Source organism: Scatophagus argus, chromosome 13 (genome assembly GCF_020382885.2).
Source record: "Scatophagus argus isolate fScaArg1 chromosome 13, fScaArg1.pri, whole genome shotgun sequence".
Classification (NCBI taxonomy): domain Eukaryota; kingdom Metazoa; phylum Chordata; class Actinopteri; family Scatophagidae; genus Scatophagus; species Scatophagus argus.
The window spans coordinates 4,334,589-4,358,754 of NC_058505.1; the positions used below are offsets into that span (position 1 = coordinate 4,334,589).

General features: G+C 43.4%; 2 protein-coding genes across 2 annotated transcripts; both read right to left on the bottom strand.

Moving 5' to 3' along the window:
* Positions 1 to 1,996: 1,996 nt before the first annotated feature.
* On the bottom strand, positions 1,997 to 12,501 carry ncstn (nicastrin). Its single transcript, XM_046408088.1, has 18 exons — positions 12,485 to 12,501; positions 12,261 to 12,398; positions 11,105 to 11,206; positions 10,485 to 10,608; positions 9,935 to 10,056; positions 9,142 to 9,287; positions 8,065 to 8,209; positions 7,787 to 7,899; positions 6,696 to 6,848; positions 6,481 to 6,585; positions 6,094 to 6,171; positions 5,358 to 5,527; positions 5,146 to 5,248; positions 4,649 to 4,747; positions 4,196 to 4,283; positions 3,847 to 4,010; positions 3,494 to 3,706; positions 1,997 to 3,246 (listed from the first exon to the last, which is right to left on the bottom strand). The coding sequence occupies exons 2-18, from the start codon at positions 12,316 to 12,318 to the stop codon at positions 3,124 to 3,126; spliced, it is 2,106 nt and encodes a 701-aa protein (XP_046264044.1). The 5' UTR covers positions 12,319 to 12,398; positions 12,485 to 12,501; the 3' UTR covers positions 1,997 to 3,123.
* Positions 12,502 to 12,760: 259 nt separating this feature from the next.
* copa (COPI coat complex subunit alpha) lies at positions 12,761 to 24,095 on the bottom strand. Its single transcript, XM_046408086.1, has 30 exons — positions 23,892 to 24,095; positions 23,432 to 23,545; positions 23,250 to 23,323; positions 22,726 to 22,806; positions 22,502 to 22,578; positions 22,132 to 22,241; positions 20,372 to 20,481; positions 19,860 to 19,959; positions 19,458 to 19,676; positions 19,133 to 19,283; positions 18,942 to 19,008; positions 18,761 to 18,836; positions 18,507 to 18,589; positions 17,888 to 18,113; positions 17,556 to 17,694; positions 17,109 to 17,271; positions 16,789 to 16,935; positions 16,377 to 16,566; positions 16,174 to 16,269; positions 15,898 to 15,986; positions 15,610 to 15,733; positions 15,411 to 15,500; positions 15,166 to 15,269; positions 14,843 to 14,989; positions 14,591 to 14,731; positions 14,308 to 14,490; positions 14,012 to 14,122; positions 13,753 to 13,914; positions 13,416 to 13,610; positions 12,761 to 13,193 (listed from the first exon to the last, which is right to left on the bottom strand). The coding sequence occupies exons 1-30, from the start codon at positions 23,929 to 23,931 to the stop codon at positions 13,134 to 13,136; spliced, it is 3,669 nt and encodes a 1,222-aa protein (XP_046264042.1). The 5' UTR covers positions 23,932 to 24,095; the 3' UTR covers positions 12,761 to 13,133.
* Positions 24,096 to 24,166: the final 71 nt, after the last annotated feature.

Consider the following 24,166-nt stretch of genomic DNA (forward strand, 5'->3'; position numbering starts at 1 on the left):
ACTTCTGTTAATTGAAAGCTGGATCGTGTGAGCATCATGACACACACTCAGGGTAAACACCAAAAAGAAAAATCAATCAATTAACAACAACAACAACACGGTTTTGTTAAATATCATGTAACGTTTAACAATGCAGTATTTCAGGGTTAAGAAAAGGACTACAGGTGTTTTTCAGCTGGTTAAAGCTTAATAAACGTAACGTTTTTTCCTTTATGTATATCTTCAGTATTGTGATTTTGTTTCCTCATGTTGTCATTCTATTTCTGATATTTCTGCTGGCTGTCAAATGTTGCACATCTTGCACAGCCTTCTGCCTTTATAAATAAAATGTTCTCGAGGTGGATAAAGATTTGTATAATCAGGCAGATTGAGAGAGACCTCAACAAATGTAAAGCTTTGGAGAAAAATGGAATTTTAGATTTCAAAAAACAGAACAGACCACAACTACATACAATACATATATTTTTAAGGTTTTAACTGAGATTTGTGGTTCTTGTGTCTGAAGCCAAATAACAAAAACGTACTGTAGTGCTTCTCCCCAAGGTTATAGACTGTTCCTGACTTTTATCTAATCTTCGCTTTTTTATGAAACACTATACCTTTACATCTTGAGGTGTAGGCCTGACTCACAATCTCCGTTCCAGTTCATCCCAAAGGTGTTGGATGGGGTTGAGGTCAGGGCTCTGTGTGGGCCAGTCAAGTTCTTCCACACCAAACTCATCCAACCATGTCTTTATGGAGCTTTGCTTTGTGCACTGGGGCACAGTCATGCTGGAATAGAAAAGGGCCTTCAACAAACTGTTGCCACAAAGTTGGAAGCATAGCATTGTCCAAAATGTCTTGGTGTGCTGAAGCATTAAGATTTCCCTTCATACCACACCTGAATTCAACAATAAAGAGGTTTGTCCCAACACTTTTTTCCATTTAGTATATGAGCTGTGATCATGGCACTCAAAAAAACACAAGAAAACATTTTGACCCCAATTTTCTATGTCATCTCTCACACTGACACACCACAAAAGTGATGACTGAGTGTGGGTTTTTGACTTTATATCACTGCAACAAAAGTACCTCCTCAACCTCCCCTCCGCCCCGTGGAGGATCCACACCACCTTTCCAAATTTCCAGGCCCATTTCACTCAGATTCAAGCACCCAACATGGCACAGTTTGAGACATGGATCAACGTTAACGGCTCTTACAACACTGACAATTTTATAAAGAGAACTAGCAGGCTTTACAGAAGCACACAGACAGCAATTAAAAAGGGAGAGAGAGGCTGCGTTCAGACGTCGCAGACAAAGCCAGTCGTTGTGAATGTCTTTGCTGAGTCCTGAAATTTAAAATTTCCAGGCACAGCTGCAGGTTTGCTTAATGTTAGCGCTCTCACTTGCATGCAGTGACCTGCATCGACTTAAATCACTCAACAAGAGTGAGAAACAATGACGCAACTGCGAGATACACACAAACAGCTGAACGCAGCCTATTTACAAACATTAAGTAAAATATATATCAAAAGGGCTATAATCGCTGTCGTTTCAAAATATATATCAATTCAAGTGCCTTTCATCATCTGCGTCGGGTTATAAAAAACTTTCAAGGCCCCGATTTTTTTTTTGCTCTCAAAATGACAAACTTTCAAGGATTTCAAAGACCTGTGGGAAGCTTGTCTTATTCTAAGAGGAGGATTAAAATCACACTTCTGTCAGCATAGCATCTGTCAAATGGTAAGCTGAGGTAACAGTCCACACTACAGTTATCAAAAGTATCAAAGTATTTATACTTTTTCGATAACTAATACAAACTCCACATTCGATAATATGAAAAGTACCAAAGTCATGAAATAAAATCAGACTTTCAGCCCAAGCCTGCACAGATTTGTGTTCAGTGGCTTTTTCTGTACCAGCACCGTGTTCAGCTGTGGTGTACCGGTAATTAAAGGTGGCTGTTTTAACGTCAGTTTCATTTCAGCAAACCTGTCGACAATGAAAGAAAAACTGGAAAAAAAGCAATGTTTATTTCTTCATCAAGGCATCACAATTGGTCATCGATTCCAGCCATTAAATGAACACCCATCAAAAAAAAAAATTAAAACCATCTTGCATGTTGTCACAATTTTCAGAAGCTGTCAATGAAAGAAACCTTGTGAAAAAGGAGTGCACAGCCAGAGTACCAGCGTATTTTCAGAGTCAAAATGTTCTTTCCTCACTGGATTTAAAGATTTTTGGGAGCTGATCGATAAGTTTGTCAGCCACGCCAGACTCCTCGGGAAATTCTTCTTCTATCCCAATACGGGAATTTGCAAATGGGTCTGCTTACAACTAAATACACGCATAGTCATATGTGAACTGGGACTGAACAATATAAATATTTAGGACTGCTGTCAACATTCCTGAAACGAGAACTTATCAAAATAGTTTAACAGATTTCGCATAAATGTTAAATTTAAATTTTTACTACTTTGATTCAAAAAGTGGTTTCTTATCATTAGAAGTGATCGATAAGTTAACTACACTGACAGAGAAGACAGCTACAGTATTGCACATACCATCGCAATCCTCACACACACTCATTTGTTTTGTTCATACACACTGATTCACCTCAGTTCACACACTCGGCTCACATTTACATATTCACCATCACACACACACACACACACGCACGCACACACTCATTCAGAATAACGCTCCTGTTTAGTGCCTATCCCGTGACACAGTAAACAAAACATTCTTTTTTTATAATTACATTAAAAAACAAACAAAAAAATAAAGCAAAAACAAAATCCTAAAACAAAACTAATATAAACATCTTTTCCACTGGCAGGGCCTACCGGTGCCTGACCAGTGCTTTCTGACCCTGATGAGTCCAGATCCATCCAGGCCAATCCAGTCCGGTCCAGTCCGCATGTCACGCCTCACCTGAGTGAGTCCATAAACATGGAGTCGTCGTCTAAAAAAAACAAACCCCCGCCTGCTGCTGTGTCTAACCCCACTGTGTACCTACTTGTGTTTTAAAGAAAACAGAACCTGTCCGTGTGTGTGAGTGTGTGTGTGTGTGTGTGTGGTTGGGACAGAAGTAGTAGTTGTAGTAGTAGTGGTCGTGGGCCTGCGTCGTCTCCACGGGGATCAGTAGGTGGCGTTGGTCGGCTCCCTGCCCGAGCTGAAGAGCATGTCGGCCTTCGAGCTGATGACGTACGTCAGCAGCAGGGACGTTAGCAGCACGCCGATACCCACGCCCAGCGTCAACATCTGGAGGAGGCAAAGCAACAACCTCATTGTTTCTTCTCCGTGAGGATCACAACACTTTACAGTAGTGTGAACTCATTTCTGTTGGCCAGGTGGAAATATTTACTCCCTCTTTTCCTCTAGATTGAATTTCATTTTGTTACTGCCAGACTGGTCCACTCATCTAAGTTTAAACTTCCTGTTTAAGCGTCAGGGAACATCCCAGGCCACACTGTGTACAATCTGAACATTTCTGAATGAGGGGGTTTACCTCCAGATCATGACTGGCCACCAAGAATATGCGTCCCTTGATGCTCTTCCACCTGGACTCCGTCCACGTTGAATAATCTTTGGAGGTGTACTCCCGCAGGTCGAAGGCTGGGGACACGGCTTTGGAGAGACGGACCGTTGAGCGTACGCAGAAGCCCTCCCGCTTCGTGCTGTTGGGGGGCGCCGCGCCTTGAACCCACATGTAGTAATACATCTGAGGGTGGTGGAGGGGGAGGGATAGATATATTACTGTTTCGTTTTAAAACGGGTGGAGCATGTGTCAAACTCAAACAGATGTTGTAATTTCTGTATATAAAGAAAAAGAATAAAAAGGAAAGCAGGTGCAGGACTTACGTGTTTGCTCTGCGTGTCCTCCTCATTCTCTCTCTGATTCTGGCAGTTGTCCTGGGTGACGTTCACGGTGCTACCAGTCAGGTTGGCCAGAAGATGCTGGACCAGAAGGGTCGGCTCACTGGACTGCTGGACCACGCCGATGTAGAGGTTTGCAGGCCTGTTAGCTGACAGACAGACAGAAGAAATTCAACTCCGGTGCCTGGGAATAATTTTTGGTGGTTGACAGATGGACAAACGTAGAGCCCCTGCAGGTCGAGCAAATTTAAGAAGAATAATAATAAGAGTATCGTCTGCTCTGCCCATCTCAATTCAATATTCAATAAAAAAATAAACGTGTATTCCAGCTTACCCAGGTGGCTGGCAAGGTCAGAAGGGATTAGCTGCTGGAACCAGGAGTTATTGGACCGAACAAGGAAACCATACAGCATTCGGGTCACCTGAGCGAGAGAAAACAGACAAAAGACGGTCAGTTCTGCTCAGCATCAAAATGAAAAGACGCAACAAGAAAAATGTCATTTGGCAAAAGAGATGATCTAAAAAGCATCCTAAGAAACCTCAACAGGGTGTCAAACGCTGAATATGAAATGATAAATATGTCATAGCAAGAAAAAACAAGCCATGTTTGGTACCATCGATCAGAAAATAAGCAACATGAAGAGCTCAGTTAGGACACCATTCACAACAAAGAACAGAGATGTCCTGCAGGTGTCAAGCTGGAGTTAAGAGGAGACTGACAGCTAGTGAACGTGGAGTCAAGAAAAACCTCTTAAGCTAATCCCCTAATCAAACCTGACAATCTTACTAATTGAGGGTCAGCGGTGATGCTGCTCAGCTGAGCCGCTGCTCCTCCTGCCTCCAGGTAAAGGGCCCGAGCTGCCATGGTGGCCACCTCAGTCAGTGCCTGAAAGAAGACCAACACAGACAATCTCAATTAGAGCATTCCCAACAACATCTGCATGAAATTAAAACTGAATGGTATGCATTCATAAGTGAGACAATTTCCAGTAAGAACTGCTGAGAAGGCGTTAGTTAATGAGAATGCAGGACTGCACGGTCTGTTACATCCAGTATACCGTATTTCCAAGCTGATTAGTTAACATAGTAAATGTCATGTTTTAAGGCTGAAATTCAGACCTGAAATTCAATCCAATCTGGCACAGAAGGGTTTGTGTTCACATCAGAGCAAAGAAGAAAATATTCAATGATCGCTCAGCTAGAAACCCGTCCAGCCGCAGTGAGGGCAGCGCGAGCTGTGGACTGGGGATGGGCATGGTAAACTGTGGTGATCAACAGCAGTACCTTCGCAGCGTCAGTGACGAACTCGAGCTGCTCCTCTGGTGTCAGGTTCGGAGGGTAGGACACGTTCAGGTTTTCTGCGTTATCGTACATACTCTCATAGAACCTGCACACAGAACAGAAAAGTCCGTTTAAAAAAACAAAAAAAACATGTCCATTTCTTGAATTAAATGCAATCGTGTGTGATAACAGCAAGTTAAGAAACCCCGAAGCACCTGTTGCTGAAAGCAAACTGGTGATCCTCAATAACGACTCCTGGGATTGGCCGAGCTCGCAGGAAACGCTGGAAGGACGACGGCGGGAGCGGCTGAGAAGAGCTCGGCACTTCCACCGAGACGTTTAAACCTCCTGCAGCCGAATGCAAGTGTTCGATAAGCTTCCTCACCTGAAACAGGACGTGGAAGGAAAAACAATGTAATTCACACACAACACACACCGCAAGCTCAACTTTCATTTCTGTTCTGCTGTTACGGCCCAGTCTGCACCCAAACAAAATCTGAACACCGAGCACCTTTTGTCTGCGTACTTTGATTATGTGGTTTAATCTTGCTTGTTTAATTAATGTGAGTGATTGTGTCGACGATGTTGAAACATGAGGCATGAATGCTGAGAATTGTTAAAATAGTTCAAATTAAGCACTTTGCAAACTTTCAAGACTGTGTATGAAATGTGTTCATACTGTATTCATAGTCTCAAATCTGTTCCTAATATTTGGTCAAAGCTGTTTCTATTTCTTGAGGCTCTTTTACAAAATACAGTTTTAATTTTTTTTGTTAATGTATGTAATGAACGCATTTGTACTTACTGTCTCTACACTGTGGATAAAGCACCTCAGTAAAGTTTATTTTATCTTATTAATGACTCCAAACTTTACTTGTCTCCACGAGGATCAGCGTACACGTCTTGTGTTATTTTGGGACAGGAAGCTTTTAAATGTACACAAACACAAACCTGATCATTGACGCTGCTGTTCCTGCGAGACACGGGATCAGAGTGAAGCCACAGCTTGGAGTCGGCACGGAGTCCCACCTGTGGCGAACAAATTCCACACACTGATCACTGTCGCACACGTGCACGGAAAGCAAACCTTCAGACGATAAAGTAATAATACAACTAACTGTAATGGCATAATTACACAACAAAAATGTAATAACGCGCATTCATATAATACAATGTAGTGTTAACATAATTTAGTTAATGCCCGTCTGTGGAGTTTGGTTTTATTTGATAGTTTACTAATTTAAAGCATAGTTTTTCCAACTGTTGGATATCTGGCAGTCTGTGCAGGTTGGCACATCCGTTACACAGAAGTTTACTGAGTGAGTCTCTGATACTCACCTGTCCAATCTCCAGCACCGAGTGGACGTTGTCCAGGTCCACGGCGAACTGATTGTTCTGCATGTCGTACACCATCCTCGAACTGCCGATGTAGTCGAAGGTTTCCTGGAGTGAAAACACACGTGCAGAAAACATGAGCGAGGCTGGCGGCACAGCGTCAGATTCAGCACATTCATCAAGCACACGGCTGCATACGACGGTGGGAAACAACTGACCCCCTGAAAGAAGGTGTAGAGGATGGTGCGGTTCGGCTGGGCCTCCTGGGTGGCGTTTCGCAGAGCGTGAGCGGCCGCCAGCAGAGTGACGAACCCCGAGACTCCGCTCTGCGCTCCCGGAGCGATGTCAAAGAAGAAAGACCTGGAGTCCAACTGTGAGCAGGAGAGGAGGGAGAGGAGATCATCTTCAGTTTAGTTTGTATTTTTTAAGTTCAGTTTCAGTTTCAGGGAGCGTAACTCATCTCACATGTCGAATTCATGTGAACAATACCTTAAAATCCAACTCTTGTACATGGAATTTCATTGTTTTCTGAGTTGTCATCACCGTCATTGAATTTAATGCTCAATACTGTTGTCACAGTTTCATAAAAACCTCACGGGCAGTATAGCTTTAAGATCACTTTCATTTGTGTGCTTTGTTCACACTCACACACACACCGTTCTCAATAACAGGAAGTAAGAAAACTGCACAAGAACCAAAGCACAAACACTGCCAGTAAAACAGAGTGCATCTGTGACTGTAAGGTCACATGACGAAGCAGAACTTGTGTGGAACAGGTCTTTTATACTGGAAAGCTGAGATCACTGCAACAGCTGGCTGAAAAAAAAGTAGTCAATTTGTTTTTTGTTAACTCATACGGACAGGCGACTGGGAACAGAAGTTGTGCTGCAGTAAAATGTCAGTTCATGACTATTTTATCACTTTTACTGCAGAATCAGAATCAGAATCGTCTTTATTGCTATTGTAAGTGAAGAGGTTTCACATTACTAGGAATTTGATTTGGTGATTGGTGAAAACATAGAACATAGGAAAGAGTAACATATAATAGTAGAATAAAATAGAATAAGGTAAAACAAAATAAAATAAGTAAAATAAAAAAGTAAAATAAAATAAATATGGTTCTGGAGGGAGTCCAAAGGTGAGGTAGTGCAGGGTGGAAATGTAGTGCAAGTAGGTGAGGTAAACAGTGCAAATGGTCAGCATGTGGATAATGACATAAATCAGTGCCTGTACTGAAGAAGAAGAAGAAGAAGAAGAAGAAGAAGAACAACAACAACAACAACAACAACAACCCTTTCCCGTAACTCACCCTGGCAGCGGCTATGACCACACTCTCCCACATCTTGTGGCCCTTGGCCGTGTTGTTGAGAGGCCTGGTGGAGGCCCAAACATTGTAGTCACCCAGTGGGTCACAAATCATCTCTACAGGGAGACGCAGAAAGAGAACACAGAACAGTATAATCGCTGACTATTTTCTTGTATTCAAATACATTTTCATGTTGTGGAGGCCTTTGAAAAAAAACATGACAGGATAATAAAGTAGGAAAAGAAGTCGCCGTATCCACTTCATTCATGTGGCGTGAATACCTGGTGTGATGCTGAAGTTGATGTCGTTCCTCCTCATGCAGGTGGCCGTGTCCGTGACGGCGGACATGTGGGAGTACAGCTGCATGGCACACAGCGGGTACTGAGGAGAGCTGCCGTTCACCGCCCGGTTGTGGTCCAAGTAACACTGCAAATGAAGAAAAGCACACACATGTCAAATCTCTTCTTATGAGCTTTTACAGAAACCAAAACACAGCAACATTCAAGTGACGAATCTCAAATAGTTTTCAGTTTAGAACAAGTTAGACCATGTACAAGTACAACTTGCTCAGGGGCACGGTAATATTGTAACCAGCAAGTCTGTGACTAAATACATCACTGTGACGCAGCAGCCGCGTGGGTAATCAAACGGCCATTTTACACAACGTTTTCCCTCCTTATCTGAGGCAGGAAGCAACTGCAAAGCTTTGAACTCTTACAAACATACCGAAACAGGATTAAGTCATTGAAACACAAAAAGGTTACCAGCTCAGATCTTTATATAGAAATATAAAGAAATTTTAAGAGGCAACTTTATCGTCAGTGAGCAGAAAGTGAAAGCTGAGACTCTCGGGTCTTGTTGACCAGTGCTATCTCTATTGTTCTGTGAAGACATGAAGCCCGCTGAGAAGGAGAACCATAAGCACTTCTGCACTGCATCAAAGGGGGATAATTTAAAACCTAAGCAATTTGATCGGTCTGTTTTTGTCACACACGACGCAGGAAAAGCAGCTAATCATTTTTGGGTTCTGACAAATCGTCTCCACATAATGTGCCACAACATGTAGGCCTTAGAAACAAGATGATCTAAAGCACTGCTGAAACCGTTTTACTGGCATCGTTCCTAATCTCAACCACGACTGGGACAAGTTCAGATCAGATTTTATAACAGCTGCACTGTTTTGTAAAGGATTCCTATCCACCAACACCGCAGGCAACTGGAAAGCAATTAGACATATATTTTGTGCTGTGACAACAAAGTCGAACAATGCAGAATCTGTAAGAACAACACGATTATACCAAATGGGATTAACAGGCAAAAACTGTTGCCCAAAACTTCACTGATTCCTGTCAGGTTACCTGCCGTATGACCTGAGTCTCATTGTCGTCTTTCAGGGAGAAGATGGGGAAGTCAAACTCCTCATAGGCCAAACCGTTTCCCAAAGGGTTCCACGTGGTCACATTACAATGGGCAAAGGCTGGATCGTAGTCCTCCGAATACACGCCTGAGGGAAACACACGAAGTCAGTGTCACGCATGAGAAAAGGTCACGCAGATAAGCTGAAGCTAAAAATGGAGTTGGTGTCTTCCTCCCTGATTTCCACAAAGGATCTGGTGAATCAACATGACTGAAACGAATCTGAATCTGAGTCTACTTTAGAGGACTTTTTTCACATTTTATTCTCTGACTGAAATGATCCCTTTCAGTTCTGTTTGTTTTCTCCAGAAACAATGGGGATGAAATTCTCCCTGCTGAACTGACAGCACAGAAGTCATTCAGTAAAAGAAAGTTTTAAAAGGGTATCCAGAATACACATCCAGTGTGATTTTAGACTGTAAAATTACAAAACACAAACGAATTAGCTGTTTATAAGTATTGTACTTTTACACTGTTTGTTTTTCTTGCTAAAAATAAATAAATAAAAACCAAAAACATGAAGTGATAAGATACTAAATCTGGTCTGTAAGCTTAAACATGACAAAAAGGTGACAAAACAGTGTTGCAGAAACTGTTTACTGAACATGGAAACTGAACCGTCTACAGCTTGTAATTTGATGAGCTGCGCCCTCTGAACATCGTAAAACTACAATTAATTACTGTAGCTGGTGTTACACTGAGGGTACAAGTCTCAGCAGGCCAACCACCACCCACCTGTGTTCTCGTTGGGACAGGTGGTGTGTGGAGAGAAGCCCTCAGGCGGGTTCGCGTTTGGCGCCACAACAGCAACGCCAGCCACCCTGCCGGAGCCGCTCTTCAGCTTCATCATGACGGATCTGACGAGCAGACAGTTGGCACGGGGCAGCGGACATGATACAGGGACAAAAAACAGGTCAGACACGCCTTTGAAATGGGGTTCAAGTTTCTCTCCTCAGGGAAAAGCACACAGAGCCATTTCTGTTATTGATAGCTTATGAATGATTATGTTCTTCTGCTACATCTAAATGGAAAAAAATGTTCCACAACTGAAAGAAATGCTAAGGACTCACCGAACTACAGACACTTAATGGCACTAGTATATAATCCACTGACTATTTTCTATTAACTGAGCACTTTGATTTCAAATAAGGCCAAAAACAACAAATGTCCGGTGAATCAAAATAAGATTTGGTGTGCGAGCAGATCAGAAGACACAAAGTCGAAGGCCCTGACTCTCACTGAGAACTACAGCAGTTACTCCCACTGCAGGGCATCTTAAATGTACCTGGTAAAGAGCGGGGACTCCAAGACAACCAGATAAGGAGGATTGGGACCAGAGCGCAGGACCCAGTCCAGGTTTGCCTCTGACTCAAGCACATGGAGCACACCCACATTACCTGACAAAGAGGCTGAAATCCGAAAGAGAAAGTTCAAGATCAGCATCTGTGATGTGTGATACAGCAGCAGCAGCAGCACTGGGTGAAAGCGTTCATAAAGGTTTAAATCTTTCAACATGAGCGCATCAGATCTCTTCTCCATGTAAATCTTCTACTGGGACGTTTGGACAGCATTGCTGCTGCCAGGGCATTTGTATGACAGCAGTGTGCAGTTCAACAGCTCTAATGATCAGCTCACAGAAAATGCCTGGTTCATCTACGCTTTCAAATTTTTCGGAAATTCATTTCAAACCCTGAAAGTCACAGATTTTGTCTGTAGCCTTGGAAACTGCAAGGACCAACCACAGAGACACTTCTGTAAAACACACTGTTGAGAGTAGATTGTGTGGTAGGCATTTTACTAAAACAAACAAGCGAAACGAGGACACTCTGCACAGCTGTCATGAGCGTCCCAGATACATCTTGGACTGTTGTGACATGTTAAGCGTCACTTTATCGATTTACTCACACTGGCAGCCTATTTGATGTGTTGCATTGAGCAGTCGCACACAGGGGACGGTGTAATTGAGACGCACATAAATCTTCTTTTCCACTGAATTACAGCTGACACCTGCAAGGGAAAAAGCACTTTAACAACTGCACAAGTACATTTCTTCTCATTAAAAGGCACTCCATGCTGAAAACTGAAGAAACAAAGGAGTGGTTTTTCAACAAATAGCAGCCATGTTGAAAATATGTCCTGTTGCTTCAGCAATGTCAGCCCTAAAGTTATAAACATTTCGTATACTCCTGGAAGTGGGGAAGACAACCTTTGCTCCTGTCTGAAGAGGAAATCACATGCAGGTCATTTCAAAATTTCTGTAACTTAGACAAATTCATCTACACTGTATACCAATGAGTCAGCGCCCACTGACTGCGCTCTTTACAGACACTGTTAAAGCTTCCATCAAACAGCAAATTTGTGGATTATAATAATGAAGGTTGTCGGCTTGGTTCACCTGTTGGTCTCACAGCATTTCCCACTACAGCACCCAGATAAACGACAGTACCGGTAATGCAGCATTATAATGCGTCGTGCTGATTCAAACACATTATGTTATTTTTGTGGATCATATGTTTGTGCCGAATTTAAAAAGGCACCCTGATATATTCGAAAGCGACTTAAACTGTGCCACATCTGCTTTGTGTGTTGGGTGACAACCAACCCACATTAAAGTAGAAAACAATTTTATGCAATCTGGCGTGATGTTCCATCATTTAATCCCTCGAGCTCAGGGCGAGCGCGGCGGGGGAATCACGAGCAGTCACGCTGTTGCTGAGTAGCTCAGGGCAGAGCAGAACCAATCTGTGACTGCTCGAGTGAAAAGTCAACGATTCAAAGATTTCATAAACGGAGGTATAAGATTATTTCCGAAATTCTAGTTAGTGGAAATGGGTGTCGAATTGTTTCAATGTTGAACCCCATAGTAAAACTTTCACCAAATAACCCGGCAGTGTAGATTAAAGCCAGAAAGGGAAGCTTTTGCTAACGCTGACTAGCCTAGCATTCGGCTAACTCCGAGCACAAAGAAGCCCACCAAGCTAAGCGCCTGAAACCGAAACACATTCCGCTTATTAACATATACGTGGACGTGAAAATTTATCACAGCTAGAACAGAACTTACCGATAAAAAACCAACAAACTAGCAAATTAACTATCCACTTGTTCGATAGCAAATCCATCTTCCTGGTTAGGAAAGCAGAACACAACAGCAAGTGTTGACATGGAAAACGTCCGGGTTCCGTTGTTTGGTTCCGGTTTCCTGAAAAGGTATGGACTCAGTCAAAATGGCAGCTCCGAATCTCTGCAACGGGAGTACTGAAGTTTTCCTGTGTTTTTTAGAATTACCTTTCAGATCAGGTAAAATATATAAATGGAATACATTGCTTTTCTATCCCAGACACTTCCTTGTTTTAATTAAAGGATCAATGCAACGCCAGCCAAGGAGTGAGTCAACTCTGTACCGACTTCACATCTGTGATGACTCAACCCTGTAGTGCACTTTGGATATTCCTTCAACACTTACATATAACCACATAATAAATTCTTCACTTTTTAATAGCAAACCACAATATTATGAACCGTAAACCACATTAAAAAAACACCACACACAAACTCAACATCTCAGTTGATTAACAGGCATTTTTATTTCCTTTTTTCACCAAGATACACAAAACCACACTGCCCACTTTGTATTATCCATCTCATACCAGTCAGAAAAGAGTCATCATTTAGGTTTACAGCTCTGACAAAGCACAGCACAGAGATGAGGCAGAAGAACTTCCACGAAAAAACTTTTTGCAGGATAAGTGACGCATGAAATGAGATTAGTTAAAAGGGTTAAAGAGGTCACATCACTGTGAGCAGACATATAGATCTCTATAGAGCTTTCATTTCTCATGTAAATAACTGTATCTTTCTACAGGGTAAGTGTGAATGCGTTTGTCTGAAGTGATTGTTGTTCTCTTTATCACATCTTCTCTTCTCCTCCGCCTCTTTAACGGAACTGAAGTGGACTCACGCGCAGACCAATCACATCCTTACCGATCTCAGTCACCTGGAAAATAAGGTGAAATTAATGGTTAGAAAAAGGGAAAACAATGATCAACATAATCACTACCTAATCTCTTTTTCTAGACTTTGTTTAAAATTTTCCTTTTTTTAAATGGCTACTACTTTTTCTTCACTAGAAAAATTTGTCTCAACACTAAGGACTGACTTTATTAAGGAAGACTTCAGGTTGACCAGTTGTATATGGCTGTCCTGAGTCCCAACCTACCTGTGTGACCCTGCAGATCTGGCCTTTGTATGTAGGGGTGTAACAGGCCCCAGACAGAGGGCATTTCTCAACCGGACGTCCACGGTACAGAGGGACGAAGGAGGCAGCGCACAGGTCGAATGGATTGTGAGGGTCGTAGTTCAGCTGGTGGGCGTCTGTCAGGTTCTTCTCACAGGCCGCCAAAATCTTGCGGGTCTGAATGGGAGGGAGATATTTAACAAAATGGTAAAAAAAAAAATAAAAAAAATGGGGAAACAGTGCGAAAGTGGCCATTTAAAAACTAATGTCAATAAAAACCCCGCTAAATGCAGCTATGGATGTCGCACAACCAACCAACCTGCTGTGCAACATTGGGATTCGGCCCCAGCTCGAGCAGGCGTCGCGCAAAGCCGGCAGCTGTCTTGAAGTTACGCAGTTTGAAGAAGAGGTTCAGAGCTGTGCGCAACACCAGCACCATGTGGACCGGCTGGAGGTTACAGTGGGTGAAATAAGCAGCCATCTGTAAGGGGAAAAACACACACATGGACACATTAACCTGAGAATCACTTTGGGGACACATTTCTGGCAAAGGTCATCGGCAAGCCACAGTCATTTACCTCACACAGCCTCTTCTGCTCTTCCAGCGTGTCTTTAGGCAACTTCTTCCTCTCCGTCTCCATGGTCAGACCCACTATGTACTCTCTGCAAATCGTGATCAGCTGCTGAGCCTGAAACACACAAAGATACCAATCACAAATGTGACCCCTACACATCTAATACGGTCATATCTGCCAATATTTAGCTGTACATCTGTGTGTGTGTGTGTGTGTGTGTGACCTCCATATTTGAAATTCACATGCACATGAGCAGCCTGCATTTACTGACTGCAATTCACACCTGGTGCGATGCTCACCTCTGCAATCTCCTGCTTGTTGTCAACCACCAGCAGAGGCACAGACAGCAGGATGGACCTGAAGCGCTCGACGGCTTCCTCAAATCGCCCGGACGTGGTCAGCTGGTAGCACTGCTGCAGTCGGGAGATGAGGTCGGACAGGCGCAGGCCCACGGCAGGCAGTCCCTGCTTTGCTCCACAGTCCTACAGAATAAAAATATATGCGTACATGCATGTCAAAGGAACACAGTGTGATTCGTATAAAGAGATGACCCCCCCCAAAAAAACAAACAAACAGCTGTACCTTCCAGTTTCTCTGGGGATGGCCCTGCAGGCAGGGCAGGGAAGGCAGCGCCAGGTAACAGGTGCGGCCTCTGGACAGCGTCTGCATGAACAGCGACTTGTAGGGGCCGAAGTTTACAACTCCTACCTGGTCGTGGAGCAACTGTGGTACACAAGTGGAGCAGTGAAAGTTATTATAAAGCATGAGCTGGCCACATCTCAGACAAAAAAAGAAAAGCAACTGTAGGACATCAATATCAAATGTTGTACATACTCTCATAGCGGTTTCGAAGGAGCCGGCCAGGATGTGGTCCACCGGCAGCTGGGAGTTGTTGCACCACATCTGCGTAGGACTCATGCCCTTGGTTGGTGGGACGAAGAAGCCGTCTTCTGCTCCTCCACCTCCACCAGCCGGCATGTCCTGATGGTTGGGAGAAAGACAAAATTTCAACAGTGTGAGTATGAGAAAAGATAAGGCTAATGATATATGGGCTTTTCAACCTCAAAAAAACCTGACATGAAATTTATCAACACCATTCTCGACACCTAACTACGATTTGTTCATAGTGGGGTTTATTAAGATGTAACTTCTCTCACCAGCTCTGGAGGAAGGTCCAGGTCTTCCTCCACCTCCCAGCCTCCTCCCTCCTCCTTCCCCAGTCCATCTTCCCCTAATCCATCCTGAGCATCCATGAAGCCATCTGAGAGACAAAAAGATGGGTGAAGATGAACAGGAATTTATCCACTGGTGTGTGTGTGTGTGTGTGTGTGTGTGTGTGTGTGGCCCAAACTGCTCCCTGAAAGGTCAGGTTTAAAACAGTCTTTAGTTACACTGAATTTACCTTCATCCAGCTGAAGCTCGGCGTCGTCTCCCCAGCCCTCACCACCTGACGCGTCCATGTCCAGCTCGGCAGCCATCTGACCTGCCTTCCCTACAACAGGGGAAAAAAATAAATCAATAAATAAAATACACATATGTATTGTGATTACATATAGTATATGAATATGTGTATCTGTGCTGTGTCAGGACTGATGACTCACCCTTTGCTGCAATGGCTCCCTCAAAGAAGCCCTTTGATACAGTGAGCAGAGGCCAGTTGGTGTCCAGAGGGTTGATGGGTGGAGGAGGCTGCAGCAGCTGTGCATTGGGATCAACCTCTGGCACCTACAAGATGCAAATATTTTATCAAAACTGTGAGTTTATCCCCTAACATGAGAGGGATTTTATTATCAGAACCTGAGTTGACTGCACCACTTCTGTTTTCAGACTGTTGATGTTTGTGTGCGCTGTGTGTGCGTGAATCTACAGGGAATGTTTTCTCAACACACCGTCTCCTTCTCTGGGTCAAAGGTCTCCTTAAGCGCCTCAGCTTCTTCATCCAGCCCATGAGTGGCCGCAGTCAGGTAAGCCAGAGACTCTGCAAACACGAACACAAACAGTTACACATGTTGAAGGATATTTATGGTAGAATAGATATTAAAATGATTCAGTCTGAATAGTCTGGGTCACCCGTATGCACTACAACCAGAGCACTAGTTGCTAAACAATAAGGAAATATGACAAAATATGAGAGAATATGTAACCAGGGCGCCACTTAAACTCACTCTGTCCACAGTTCTTCAGGATGCGGACCCTCTCGCTGACATCTCCCAGGTAGAGAGCCGCCTGGTAGTGACCACTCATGTCCTTCCTGATCTCAGCTAAAACAAAGAGCGCACAAATATTAGCTGACTGACATAAAAGACACAAAAACCTCCAACCAAATCACCTCATCTTTGGCACGATGAAAAGTCTTTTAATCTCTCACCGATCTTCATCATCTTGCGCAGCTTTGCCAGGTTGCCAGTGATGAGGTAGAGGAAGGTGAGCTTGTCAAAGTTCTTGGTCCTTTGGTAACACATTTCCACTACCTGGTGGTGACCTTGCAGCAGTGCTGCTTCACCCAGACGCTCCCAGCAGCTGCGGTCATCCAGAGCTTTGGCAGCCTCCAGAGCCACCTGGAAGCGTAGACAGAGAGAAAAGTTTAAACATGAGAACAATAATCCGGCAGCAGAGAATACAAACTACAACCTGACGGGCTGGAACTTACAGAGCAAATTTACATCTATCAGAAAATACAACAGCATCGTCAATATGTGAGCAAAAAAAGAAAACGTTACAAAACATGAAGGGAGAGCATGTTGTGAAAGCGGAAGTGTTCCAATCATACGGCAGCTCACCTCGATGTTTCCACACTCCAGAGCCAGACTAAAACGTGTCTTCTCATCTTTGACAAAGTGCAGCGCCACCTCAGGGTAGCCCTTCTTCTGCAGGTAGGCAATGATGGACTGACCCACCAGCTTGGCATTACGCACCATGTGGAGCACCTGGAGGGACAAGGACAAGAGGAATGACAACAAAACTAAATGATTTCCCGTATCAAGTTAAAATGCCTATGAGGTTGAGATTACAGAGACAAAAATCCTTGCCATCTATGTTGAGGTCCCACACTGCTAAAGTCCAATACTTTAGAAAAAAAAAGCGTTCATCACAAACCCACCTCATCGTATTTGCGGTTGACCAGGGCCAGTTTGAAGCGGTACTCTGTGGGGTCGATGGTGAGGACGCGTGGCCTGCACTCCCTGTCCAGGCAGTAAACACTGTTTCCTCTCACACGGGTCACGTAGATGGGCAGGTCCAGGGTCCTGATGATGCCATGATCGCTACAGGGAAAGACAACAAAAATACCACATTAGAGACAACAAGCAGTCACATATCCTGTGCTGCTGACTGCACTACACGATGAAAAGTGTCTTCTTTGAAATCAGGTCAGTGAGACGTCAAGTGGAAAATGTGTGGCTGCCACAAGTCTGGTACATTTCAGTATTCAGTCTTCACTTTCAGTACTCAGTGACATCAGAGCGAGATCTTATTCTGTTACAAAAAGGAAACTCAGTTTATCTGCCTGATAACAGACTGTTGGGTTAAATGAACACTGTTTTTTTACCCAGAGGTGAGGGCGTATTTGATGTGATTGGAGGTGGTGTAGATGAAGACTCCGCTCTCATCCCAGGCTCCACTCTTCACTCTGATGTTCTCATGGATGTTGCACAGACTCTCCAGCTTACGGTTGCAGATCATGATGGCTGAGGGACGGTTCAAAAAAAATAAGAGCTTTAGACTCTGTGGTTTATTTATGAATCACAAGAGATAAACATCAGGCGTATTGACACTCATGATCTGGTTTGAAAGCATAACCGTATCAAGGGAAATTCACATTGCAGCTCCGTGATAAGTATCTTTGTCTGTACCCTTTGCCTGATATTCTTATCTACCCACCGTGTTTAGCCAGCAGAGCCACGTGGCTGGTGTCGGCACTCCACACCACGTACTTGACCTTGGCGATCTTAACGGTGGCCAGGGAGCGTTTCTGCTGCACGTCGAACAGCGTGACGCCATCGGCGTCGCGCAGCAGCAGCGAGCCCGTCCCGGCGTAGAAGATTTCCTCGCAGCTCGGCACCTGAACCTTCTTCACAATCTCATTCTTCAGGTTCTTAATCAGCAGCTACAAAAGGAAAAGGTTATGAGGTGAGGTGATTTCAGGTTAGAGAAACAACCAAAAAAATGCTAAAAAATACAGAAAAAGACATTTTAAACCAACTTTAAAATTAAATGTCAACAATTTCAAGGTGAATATAACAAATACTGTCACTGTGATAATAATGTGCAATGGAAAAGTGTAGTAAAATGAATGTTAAGAATTTTTTTTGTCATTTCTCATCATGATTTAAGTTGACTGATTAAAAATTAAACACACAAATTTCCTTTGTAAACTGCAGCCTGTCTAAAGTCAGTGTCATTTTCAAAACTTTAAGTCTAAGTCCCAAACATGTAAAGAAGAAAACACTGAAATATTCTTGAGAAACATGACACTTTCTAGAACTGCAAATGGACTTACAGAATGCATGCGGTCCAGGACGGCAAATCTGTTCCTGGCCACCCAGACTGCAGTCAGACCAGAGGACCTCTTCCCCTCCGGTGCTGAGAAACAGACAGACTCTGTGTTACTTTAGCCACTACATGCAGTATATGTGAAGGGCTACAAGCTGTCAGGATCAAATCAACAACTTAAAATGTCAAGAAGTAACAGTACTGATCTGGAAAAAGCAAGACATCTAAGAGACAGTGACAGTTAGTGAAGTATTTCATTACCATCAGGGTTCTGAGAGTCACTTTCTTTGGGAATAGAGTAGAGGTCATAGGTGCTGTTCTCCAGGTTGGTCGCCCTCTGCAGGAGGTAAAGAGCATTACATAAAATACATGGAAAACAATTAACCTAAGCATCTGTCTATACAAATAAGGGATTAAAAGTGTTTTGTTTAAAGATGCTTACAGTGCAGAGCAGGACAGCATTCTCAGCAGGGTTGTAAGACATGCTGAACACAGGGAACTTGGACCCACTAGCACAGCAAAATATAAATAAAACACAGCATGTTACACTCTATAGAATCCAAGCACTTGAACAGCAGCCTTAAATCAGTCTGAAGGAGTTTGGTTGTACTGCCACAAAGAGAAACGACGTACCTGCGCAGCTGCATGACAGCAGTGTCCTTGCTGCTGTTGAAGTCCAGCTGGCGGAGGAAACGGTCTTTGACGTAGTACAGCATGTTGCCATGCACGGCGTACGCTGGACGCTCCCGCTCCAGCTTGAACACAATCATGCCGCTGTCATGACCTGACAGAGACACAGACACGTCCTTCAGTGCAACAGTCACATTAACATGGACGCAAAATATAAGTTTAAATGTTTCAGTTTTTGGTATTTTGCAGCTGAATGATCCGTAAACTTTCACACTCCGACATCACACTCATTAACTGTGTACAGACGCAGACCAGGGTCACCACGTACCAGCAGCAAACAGGTTGAGGTTTGGGTGAGCCCCCAGCACCCAGAAGCGATCGTGGTCCCGGCGGAAGGTCTGCACTCCGGTCCTTTTGGACATATCCCACACCCGGATGCTCTTGTCCTCAGAGTTGGACAGGATGAGCTCCTGGCGAGGGTGGAAGACGGCACACGAGACGTTGTTGTAGTGACCGCGGCACGTGTCCAGCTCCCAAGCTTTGGACTCTGGAGGAGATGATGATAAAGGTGATAATGAAGGGTGAAAAGAGAGACAAGACATTTACTAACATTTAAACTGATAATGGCTCCTTGGTTTTCATCTTCTAATGCGGAGAAATCAGAAAACTGTCACAGCTTCTCTTCAGCAGATTGTTGATAAGCGATAACGAGCAACTTTGAGTCACTTACCGTTCATTCTCCAGATCTTGACCTGCCTGTCATCAGCTCCAGACACAATGAGAGGCATGCTGGGATGGAAGGCAGCCCAGTTGACCCCCCGGTCGTGACCCTGGACGCAAATACACAAAGTCACATCACAAACATCGAAATGAGATCAGATGAAGCAAAGACTTCAAAGGAAATGAAGACTTTCCAAACATTAAAAAACTGAGTGTGTGTGTGGTTTCTTTTTTGGGGGGGGGGGGGGGGGGGGGCTTGTTGTTTTAAGGTTGTTTATCCTCAGCTTTGCAGTTCTAACACTAGCATAACATTTTAGCACCATTATTATGTCAAAAGAGCATCACAGTTAAGTCAGTTGTTGACAAGAGGATGGCAGAGAGACCATTGATTACATTGTTTCAGAAGTTTCCAATAAGCACGCCACCCTGGGCAGGTGAAAAATTTTCATTCGTTCACCTGTAAAAACATAACAGACTCTGCACAAAAAAAGCAACTGGAACACACGTGAAGCTCACGCTCACCTCAAGGACATGCTTGACAACAGCATCCGAGGCACCAAACAAGTCGACACCAGAGATGCCGCGCACCTCCGTCTCCACAGCGCCTGGAGACAGGTTCTTCTTCCTCAGACCTGGAACCAACATTCAGGGCATCGCGTGCAAGGAAGGAGCCATATTCATGTTACACAGGGCACGACAACAGTACAGGGGGAGGAAGAAGAAACATGTAAAACAAGATACACGTTATTAAAAAGATCAAATTTGAAGGGATATCACAGGAGAAGAGAGGCAACAGTGGGGAATCATAAGGAGGGAGGACTGTTGGACTACTGAACACACACACAGGGTAAATCACACCAACACAAACTCTGCTCTCTCAGTCCACATCAACTTGAGTCTGGAAACAATCGCGGCTGCAACGGTGCTGTTGATTGGCTTAATGAATCACTCGCATGCAGATAAAAAAAAAAAAAATCAAAATTGCTCATGATTTGATTGGACAGCAGTGACAGACAGCGATTACCTCACAGACTTCAAATGAGATCAGGAAAATAACGACTGCGAAAACACAGCTTGCATTCATGATTCGTGCCCATTAAAGTTATGTGGCAAACAGATAGTTCAACAGTTTGAAGGCATGATGGGAAGGAAAGAAATGGCGCAAGGAACCCTTGTGCAGGTGTGGATGTTTCCAGGGAGAGAATGGGATAAGGTAGACGCAGGGAGCGCGTGGACGTGGCTGATGGGGCGGGTGGTGGTTGGTGTTGTAAAGACGTGCTCTGATGGGGCGTTGGATGTCAGAAATATGAGGAATTTTTTATTTTCGTAGAGCCTCATGCGTGTTTCTTTGCAGATGTTTGAGTCGCATGCAGAGTTAACAGAATCTGTCACAGCTTTGGGTTAGGAAAGTAGCTGCTAAAAATATGGTGACTTGCTACAATAAATATGAACACAGTTGTAAATTTCAGGTTATATTATGAAGTCATGCCAGGAGGAGCATAAAACCATTTCACAACCAGTATTCAGTATGTTTGTAAAAAAAATACAGTTTCAAACCAGTTAGTAGTTATGGGGTTTTTTCTCGATGCAATTCAAAGCAAGAAAATGGTAAACGAACAATAAGGGAAGCAAAAAGGACCTCCTCTAACGAAAGTGCAAAGTGCCGCTTCCTCTCACACTAAATGGATGCAACGCATGTAACAAGACGAGTCAAGCATGACAGTTTTATGCCCTACTATGATGTCATTAAACTGTATGTGTGGATGCAATCATGCTCAATGCTCCAAGCAAACGAAGGCCCCGGACAGGAGAGACGGTTACAGAGCCATCTTGTGCATGTTCACATGTAAGAAAGTGATAGTAGATATGAGCAAGTTTAGTTAGTGAGAAGACAAGAAACACCATCAACAAACAGCTTTTAAGAGCATGCAGAGACACAGAAACACCTCTCCATTTCCCAGTTTTGAGTCTTTATCTCTATGATCTTGGTCTAATTAAGTCAGAACATTTGTTTACAGTGCAGTATCATCAGCACGCACTTCACTGTAAACTCGTTCTGACAATACGGCTTTTTCCCCGTCTGTCTTTTCTGAAAGGAGAGGTGTTAGTGCAGACAGCCCACAGAGATTTGTCCTCAACAAGTGGGAGAGGAAGAAGAGGTGATGCAGGACTTGATATTCATCCTGCTCCTGCTTCGTCCTCATCCATCAGACCACTCTGCCCTCCCACCCCTTTCTCAACCCAGCCCACTGTCCTCTGGTCAGCCTTCCCCAGGCCCTCACCGGAAATATCCCACACTCGCACAGTCTGGTCCAGACTGGCCGACACCACCAGGTCCTCCGATGGGTGGAACTGGGCGCACATCACATAGTGATTATGGCCCGTCAGCACACTGTGGATGAGAAGGAAAGAATGGATATACTGATTTAAGTATTTTTATTCAGGTTAATAGCAACGATCATCATAAAGCTCATCCTAAAATTCTGTTAAATACTGGAAAGAGGAGTTGCCTTACATAGTTTGTGTAAGATATGAAGTTTAAGCAAATTCCCAATCTTTCATTCTTTAGTATGACTAAACAATAACTTTTTGTATTGTGTTTCTCAGTTACAAAAAAATAAATAAATAAAAAATAAAATCACTGTGTCTTACCATACGCAGGTCCTGGACTGCCAGTTCCAGATGCGAATAGTCTGATCATCTGAGGCACTCAGAATCCAGGGGTACTCCTATGGAAAGGATTCTATTCAGTCATTTATTACAGATTCATTTTTGTTGCATGTATGAAGATACCAAGTCCTTGTTACTCCGTACATCGAAATCAGTGGTGAACTAGATAAGAGTCAGACGTGTTTTAAAGCAGCAAAACAACTCACATGGTGGAAGAAGGTGGTTCTGATATAATCGAGGTGTCCAAGGAGTGTGAAAAGGCAGCGCCTCAGCTTGTAGTTCCACACCTGGTCCAAGAAAAAAAAGTACTCAGCATATACACGTGTGACGTACTGACGTAATGTAATTCACTGTATGTGGAATATTAATATGAAAAATGTTTCAATCAACAAAACAAAGCAAAAGACCATTAAATACCAGTATTCAAAATTCAATTTAACTGTGATTATACAACACAAGACTGTATAGCAAAATGATATTTGTAGTTTCTTCTGCTACTCACAAAAAGAAATAATATGCAGACTAATAAACAATAAACTGATAGAAAATAAACTTTTCACGGTGGTGTCACATCTCTGATATCGAATGTAAAACTTAAAAGAATAAAAGATTCATATGAACAAAATGTTTAGTGCAGAACAGCTGTGCAAAGAACGTTTTTCATTTGCTCAAATCTGTCGACTTTGGGACATTTCTACACGGCAACATGTGAGTGCAACGGCAGCTGCACCTTGATTTTGTAGTCATCTCCTCCAGACACAAACAGAGGCTGCTGCTTGTGGAAGTCAATACCTCTGACGGGGCCTGTGGGCCAACACACATCAGTTACATCACGTCAAGAACACGATAATGAATACCATTAACATTAACAATAACAATAATAATAATAATAAACTACACCAACTTCCTTACCATCATGCTCGTCAAATTTGTCGATTAGCGTGCACATCCGATAGTCCCACAGCTGGATGACTCCATTGTGCAAACTTGCAAGAACCCAGGGCCTCTTGGGATGGAAACTTAGGCCTGCAACACAAGACAGTTAATCAGCTACCTCATGATAACACCTGAAAAGCCGTTAGATTTCACCTGATCACCTTTCCATACCAGCGAAGAAACCATGCCAAGCTTGTAGCTAAATGGTGTAGTTCGTTACGTTATTTAGATGGCTAATTAAACGTACATGTAATGTTCGTTTAACGGATGGATAAAAGATGATACATCAGTGCTTTAAATGTTGCGTTTGTAATACATAAACTTCTTAAAAGCAACTTATTCATTAACAGACAATTTTAAAAGGTATATAACTGACCCGGTGAACTCAACTAGCTAACGTTAGCCCTTATGCTAATTGCAGCTGGCAAACTCTTACCTTTGACACGGGCCGACTTCGTTTCAAATTTTGTTAACATCGTCACGTGATAATAAGACACGTCGCAGTTTCAATGATGAAGAAAAATCCGATTTCTCACAATCTGAAAAACAAATATTAATCAAATATTCCAGACAGGAGATTTCAGATCGTCTTCGCCCATTTAGCTGATTCTCCTTTTTCCTGACACGTAGCTCGTTTTGTCTTCCGGTTTTGAACAATAAAGTTGTGCAGTGAACGTTTGACGCAAAAAGCTCCACGGCGGCGCCAGATAG